This window comes from Mastomys coucha, unplaced genomic scaffold (assembly GCF_008632895.1).
Source record: "Mastomys coucha isolate ucsf_1 unplaced genomic scaffold, UCSF_Mcou_1 pScaffold15, whole genome shotgun sequence".
NCBI classification, from domain to species: Eukaryota; Metazoa; Chordata; class Mammalia; order Rodentia; family Muridae; genus Mastomys; species Mastomys coucha.
In genome coordinates this window covers 71,206,469-71,213,762 of record NW_022196897.1, presented here as the reverse complement: position 1 = coordinate 71,213,762, position 7,294 = coordinate 71,206,469, and the positions used below count along the sequence as shown (strand labels likewise).

Below are 7,294 nucleotides of genomic sequence, written 5' to 3'. Positions count from 1 at the left end.
TCTGTGTAACCCTGGCTGTCCTGGAACTCACTCTGTAGACCAGGCTGGCCTTGAATTTAGAAATCCACCTGCCTCTGTGTTCCAAGTGCTGGGATTAAGGGCATGCGCCACCACCGCCCGGTGGGTCTAAAAACTTTTAAGTTGCTTCAGAGACAGAAGTGTGGCTGATATCCATTAGTCAGTCCCTAGTTCTTGGTTCTGGTTTGTAAGGAGATAAGGATAAATTGTAAGGCTGTGTAAAGATTCTGAAGAACCAGAAGACCTTGATGCAGGAGGTTAATACAAGATTGTCTCATTCTGATGTAAACTGAACAGTTTTATGGGAGACTGGGATACTGATGGATAGAAAAGATAAAGGTAATCTGCAATGTCACAGGTGTAAATCTCCTAAGAATTACATAATATGTAAGAAGGCTGAATCTCTATGGATTTTTGCTGGTGTCAAAGGAGTTTATTTTCTTTATTGTCTACAGGTGTCCAGGACTAAGCCTGTATGTGCCCATTTACAATGCAATTATGTTTCTCTTTGTGCTGGCCAACTTCAGCATGGCCACCTTTATGGACCCAGGAATTTTCCCCCGAGGTAAGATCTTTCTGTACTCTCATGTAAGCTCCCTGTTGTCATTAAAAATAATTATTTGGGCAGATAACAATTGATCTTGGGCTTGTAGGATTCTTGGATACTGTTACTAGAATATATATCACAATATATGGTTATTTTGGCTCACTTTGGATCAAACCTTCATTATTTAAATTGTATTCTTATTTAAGGTTTTTTTTTTTTAATAGTTTGATGGTAATTTCCCATCCCCGAGCTCCTCTAAGATCTTTCCCCATCTCCCTACCCACCCAACTTCATGTCCTTTCCTCTCAAAAACAAACAACAACAAAACAAGAAAAAAGGAAAATCAAAACAAAATTAAACTAACATGTATACACACAAACTGGAGCCTGCTTTATGTTGGCCTACTATTGTTCCTGGGCTTGATATCCAGTTTCACTCCATTAGAGAAACTGATTTTTTTTTTTTCTTTCTCAACAGGTATCAGTTGTAAATATCATCTTGAATAGCGTCAAATCTTTGATTTTTATTGAGAAATTTATTTAGATTTTGTATACTGAGGGGTGTTAGGTACAAATGAGAAAGTAAGTATGGGTAAGATTCGCTTGAGAAAGGAGATACACGTGTAGTTATATTCGCTCAGAGAAATTAGTGAAGTACTGCTAAGAATGGGTGAGAGACTTTACCAAGTAGAAGACAGGAGGGTAGTTTCAGGAAAAGCAAGTATACACAAAAGCTTGTGCCCATGGAATGATGAAGTCATCAAGCCTGGAGTAGTGTATAGTGTAGTGTATAGTATATGGTGAAACCAGAAAAGAAACCCTGACCCAGCTTGTAAAGAACTTCATTTGCTAAATTAAATAAGTAAGCCTCTGGTAAATATATTACACTTCTTCCCTTGATCCCATAGAGATCTTAAATTTACAAAAACAATTCTTCAGGCAGGGTATAGGCTTTGGCTTTGGCAATGATATAAACTAGATGAAAATTTGAATTTAAGAGTAGAATTGCAGCTTTTTCAGAACTAGATTCAATAGAATTATTTATGACAGCTTAATGGGGCAGAGCAGAGTATAAAACAATCTGGTGCTACACTACCCTGAACATGCTTGATCTTGTCTGAACTCAGAAACTAAACAAGGTTAAGTCCGAGTAGCACCTTGATGGGAAAGGATAGTTTTATCGTGGTAGTTTCAAGGTTCAGAACTTGAGAGGTAAATTGAATGCTGATTTTTATAAACTGAATGTTAAATAGGCTGTATACTGACCTGGTCAGTTCTGCCATTTTTATTATGAGTATAGGAGAAATAGCCATTGAAGAGGGATTGAACAAGGAGGAGGAGGAGAAAGTAAAGAGAAAGCTAAGGAGAGCTCATGACGTAAGTGACTTATTACTAGTATAGTAACTCAAAGTCACTCTTTGTTTTGCTTATTAAGAATCGATTCATTGAGCCAGGTAGTGGTGGTGCACACCTTTGATCCTAGCACTTGGGAGGCAGAGGCAGGTGGATTTCTGAGTTTGAGGTCAGCCTGGTCTACAGAGTGAGTTCCAGGACAGCCAGGGCTACACAGAGAAACTCTGTCTCGAAAAAAAACCAAAAACCAAAAACCAAAAACCAAAAAAAAAAAAAAAAAAAAGTAGTAGTAAGCAAAGATAGAAGATGGTATAATATTTTAAGGGAGAAGCAAACTTTTTACAAGACAGAAGCTCCCTTCTTTGGAAAGGGGATAAGAACTATCATGAGTAAGAGGTAGAGAGACCATGAGTTAACAAAAAGCTATTACTAATGACATCTACTTTCCCCATAAGTTTAAGATGATTTTCTAAGTGGACTTGGGATAGCAAGTGAGATTAGGTTTTCCTGACTGTCATTGCACTCTGAATGACAGTGTTACTACTACTGATTATTTGGAATTTCTGTGAAAGAAGGTTTGTGGTCCAAAAACCAAGGAAGGATATTTAGTGAGTTATTAATATTCATTCATCAGATATTCAGTAGCCTACTATGTGGAAAGCTGTGATGATCATTTGTAATATTTTTTTCTAATTTTTTTGTTCTTGTTTGCTTGTTTGTTTTTTTAGACAGAGTGTCTTTGTAGCCCTGACTGTCCTGGAACTCACTCTGTAGACCAAGCTGACCTTGAACTCCATAGAAATCTACCTGCTTCTGCCTCTTGAGTGTTGGGATTAAAAGTGTACACCACTACTGCCTAGTTTTTAAAATGTTTTTAAGAGCCCGGCGGTGCTTGCTATGCCCTCCCACATGATGGACCCAACCCCTCTGATATTATGAACCAGACTAGATATTTTAACTCTGAAGTTACCTATGTCAGGTATTTTGGTCACAGAGACATGACAGGAACTAGTATAGAAATTGGTACCAGAGTAGGGTAATTTCTGTGACCAAATCTATCCTTGTTTGTGGGGAGCATAAGGAGGAATTAGGAAGTGAAAGCGAGGGAAATGTTAAAATATTGTAAATGCTATTTAATGGGCTATTTTGGTGGAAGTTCTGAAGACTAACGCCAATCAACATGTAAAGACAGATCATGAGGTTTCTGATGGCAATAAGGATTCTATTGAGAAATGGACTACGTCCAATCCAGCAAAGAATTTGGCCATGTTCTGTTCGAGTCCTGAAATTTCGAGTAAGATTGGATTGAAAAGTAATAGACTAGTATATTGGTAGAAGAACTTTAGAGACAGTAAGAATCAGGACATAAAGACTGGAGCATAGCCTGGCAGTGGTGGCACACGCCTTTAATCCCAGCACTTGGGAGGCAGAGGCAGGCAGATTTCTGAGTTCAAGGCCAGCCTGGTCTACAGAGTGAGTTCCAGGACAGCCAGGGCTACTCAGAGAAAACAAAAACAAAAACAAATAAAATGTTTTTAAGGTCATTACTTTCAAATAGCTAAGCTCAGAAGGGAGTGTGTGTGTGTGTGGTGCTAACTGATGAGAATAATTATTGCTATTAAAATAGTTGAGTTCTATAGATGATAAAAGATGTGGAAAAATCAGAAATTTTAAAAAACACCAAGCATTTGACTCTCCTGTTGAAAAGATGTGTATAATAGAGATTTTGTGCCAAGATGATGGTGCATGACATGGTGGTAGGACAGTTGTATGAGCCCAGGTTTGAGGCCAGCCTAGGCAACAGGGAGATTCCTTACCTTTAATTAATTAATTAATTACTATAATTTTATTTTATGTGGGTTATTTTGTGACAGGGTTTCTCTGTGTAGCCCTGGCTGTCCTAGAGCTCACTCTATAGACCAGGTTGGCCTCATTCATTGAGATCCACCTGCCTCTGACTCTTCATTGCTGGGATTAAAGGCATGCACTGCCCATTTAAAAAAAAAATGTTTAGCCTTTAGTCAAATCTTTGTTTAGGAATATTGCAGAGACAAATGCTACATGTAACTTCCTAGTCCGGGGAGAACTTATATTGTGGTATACTCCCTTTACTTTGAAGGACTTTTTGTTTTGTTTTCTTTCATTGCTAGGATTAAATGCAGGGATTTGCTGTTAGACAGTAACTCTATCACAGAGCTACATCCCTGAAGATTTTACATATGACCTGGGCATGATTGCATACCTCTGGTCACAGCTCTTGAGAGACAGAGGCCATCAGATTTATGTAGTTGTCAGGCGAGCCATAGCTATATAGTAAGACCATATGTGAAAAACCAACTATAATTTTATATATGTCACTATTTAGGCTTATTTAGATATAGTATGTATCTACAGAAGTAGTAAGATGTCTCTTTTCTTCCAGTCTGGGGATTAAACCCAGAGTCTTGTGCTTAGTGCACAAGAGATCTACATGCCTCTGTGATTAAAGGTGTTTGTCACTATGCTTGGTTGAAAACTTCATTTTTAATGCCTGTATTATCACTTATTTTTCCTTCCCACATTTTTTGTAGATTAATTATAAAAGTAAAAATTACCCACTGTATATGAGGGGGGAAGTAATATTCTTTGTTTCAAAATGGGAAAATTTCTGGTAGTTGAAAACTTGGGGTAGAGACAAATTGGAGTTTGAGTAACATTATGGGGGAACTGGAATTAAAAGAACAGACCCTTTGGAGCAAGAGATTTGTTTGTGGGGGGAAAACAATTATGCATTTTAATATGTAAATTATCTTTTAAGATAAATCTATAATATGTAAACCAAGGAAAGTCAGCATATGCATATCACTTTCTGAGCACCTTTCTTTTGAACCCTACCTCCCAGTGCAGAGTACACTTCTTCCTCATCTGTGTTCCTGTATCTGTGTAGAGTTGATCTCACAGTATTAGTTAATAGTTCCCAGTCTCTCTTACTCATTAGATTGTGGACTTCTGCCACATTTTTAAAAAATAATTTTTTATTTAAATATAAATTTTAATTAAAGATTTAGTACAAAGGCGGGGGTAATGGCACATACCTTTAATCATAGCACTCATGGAGGATTTCTCTGAGTTTGAGGCAGGCTTGGTCTATAGAGTGAGTTCCAGGACAGTCATAGCTACACGGAGGAATGTTACACAGAGAAATTCTGTCTTTTTTAAGAGACAGGGTTTCTCTGAGTAGCCCTGGCTGTCCTGGAAATCACTCTGTAGACCAGGCTGCCTCTGCCTCCCAAGTGCAGAGGCATTAAAGGCGTGGGCCACCACTGCCCGGCAAAGAAACCCTGTCTTGAGAAAAAAAAGATAACAAAAACTGGTTTTTATTTTTTAAATCTTGTGAGTGTATATGTATGTTATTTATTTTGTATGTGTGTGTATTAGGTGCATTTTATGTTGCACACATGGAGTCGGTTTTCTCCTTTACACCTTGTGAGTCTCAGGAATAAAACTCAGGTTGTTATTCATGGCAGCTAGTGGTGCCTTTACTGGCTAAACTATCTCACCAGCCCTAAATAAAATTTTAATACATATGTATATAAACAAAAATATTCTGTAAAAGTAGGTAAAATATTAATGCATTTTTACAAGATCATCAATGTTTACTATAAGCCAGCATCGCTGTGAAACTAGGAGGGAACTGGGGAAAGTTACCAGCATCCATTAATAGTTTGATCTTTTTTTTATTTTTATTTTTTAGGATTTATTTACTTTGACTGGAGATGAGGTTAAGTAGTTAAGAACACAGGCTATTATTCTTTTTTTTTTTTTTTTTGGTTTTTGGAGACAGGGTTTCTCTGTGTAGCCCTGGCTGTCCTGGAACTCACTCTGTAGACCAGGTTGGCCTTGAACTCAGAAATCTGCCTGCCTCTGCCTCCCAAGTGCTGGGATTAAAGGCATGCGCCACCACTGCCCGGCTTTGGCTATTCTTAAAAAAAGAGGCCACAGGTTTTATTCCTATCACTGACACGGTGACTTCCAAGTCTGTAACTTTACTTCTGGGGGATTTGATGCCATCTTCTAGCTTCTGAGTATTCCATGCATGTGGTGTACGTACATATTTGTGGGTAAACACTTGTGTACATAAAAATAAATATGAGTTTAATTCTGTGAACCCATACTGAAAAGAGAACTGACTCCTGAAAATTGTGCTCTGACCTCCACACGCGTGCTCACACATATACACAAGACTAATGACTAAATTCAAAAACATTTAATTAAAAATATATATTCTTACTATTCCTGATATGAAGGAAAAACTTCTGTTCTTAGCCATGCAGTATGATGTGAGCTATGGCTTTGTAAAATATAACACTATTTTGAAGTACTTAAGAAACTATGTTTTGGGCTGGAGAGATGGCTCAGGATGTAAGAGTGCCAACTGCTCTTCCAAAGGTCATGAATTCAAATCCCAGCAACCACATGGTGGCTCACAACCATCCATAATGAGACCTGATACCCTCTTCTGGAGGGTCTGAAGACAGCTACAGTGTACTTACTGTATAACATACAGTAATAAATAAGTAATCTTAAAATATCATAATAAATAATAAATAAGTAAATCTTAAAAAAACAACAACAACTGTGTTTTGGTGCTAGAAAGATAGCAGAGAACCTGAGTTTGATTCACAGCTCACAGCTGCCTATAATTCCAGCACCACCAGGCGGGGATCTAATACTCTCTTTTGCGTGCACACACACACACACACACACACACACACACACACACATGCACGTGCATACACACATGCGTGCGCATGCATACACAAATACACATCCACACTAACTTTTAAAGAGCTATGTTTTGAACATCCTATGTTCCTAGTACTTAGTAGTTTGGGCATAGTTGTTCTTAAATTTTTCTCTTTTCTAGCCGAAGAAGATGAAGACAAAGAAGATGATTTCCGAGCTCCCCTTTACAAAACAGTGGAGATTAAGGGTATCCAGGTGCGAATGAAATGGTGTGCCACCTGCCGCTTTTATCGCCCTCCTAGATGCTCCCACTGCAGTGTCTGTGACAACTGTGTGGAGGTAAGAACACTGGGTGGGTGAGACTCTTGTTTATACTAAGTTGTCTTCCTCAACTGTATGGTAGGTTCACTTTTAATTAAAATTTTCATTTTTTTTTTTTTTACTTATATGGATATTTTTGCCCACATGTATATCTGATGTGCACTGTGTGCATTTGGAGACTAAAGAAGATCTCACAGACAGCTCTGAGCTTCCATGTGGGCAAATTGAGCCCAAGTCCTCTGGAAGATCTCTCCAGCTCTCTTTAAAAATGAATTTTAAAAAGTTTTGTTTTGCTGGGCAGTGGTGGCGTATGCCTTTAATCCCAGCACTT

General features: G+C 38.1%; 1 protein-coding gene across 2 annotated transcripts in view; it reads left to right on the top strand.

The window, feature by feature from the left end:
- Positions 1-7,294, top strand: part of Zdhhc5 (zinc finger DHHC-type palmitoyltransferase 5) — a 28,448-nt gene that overhangs the window by 12,546 nt on the left and 8,608 nt on the right. For both annotated transcript variants that reach the window (XM_031370840.1, XM_031370841.1), the window contains exons 3-4: positions 474-583; positions 6,824-6,981. In XM_031370840.1, coding sequence (XP_031226700.1) covers positions 474-583; positions 6,824-6,981 — 268 coding nt within the window. The remainder of the gene's footprint in view (positions 1-473; positions 584-6,823; positions 6,982-7,294) is intronic.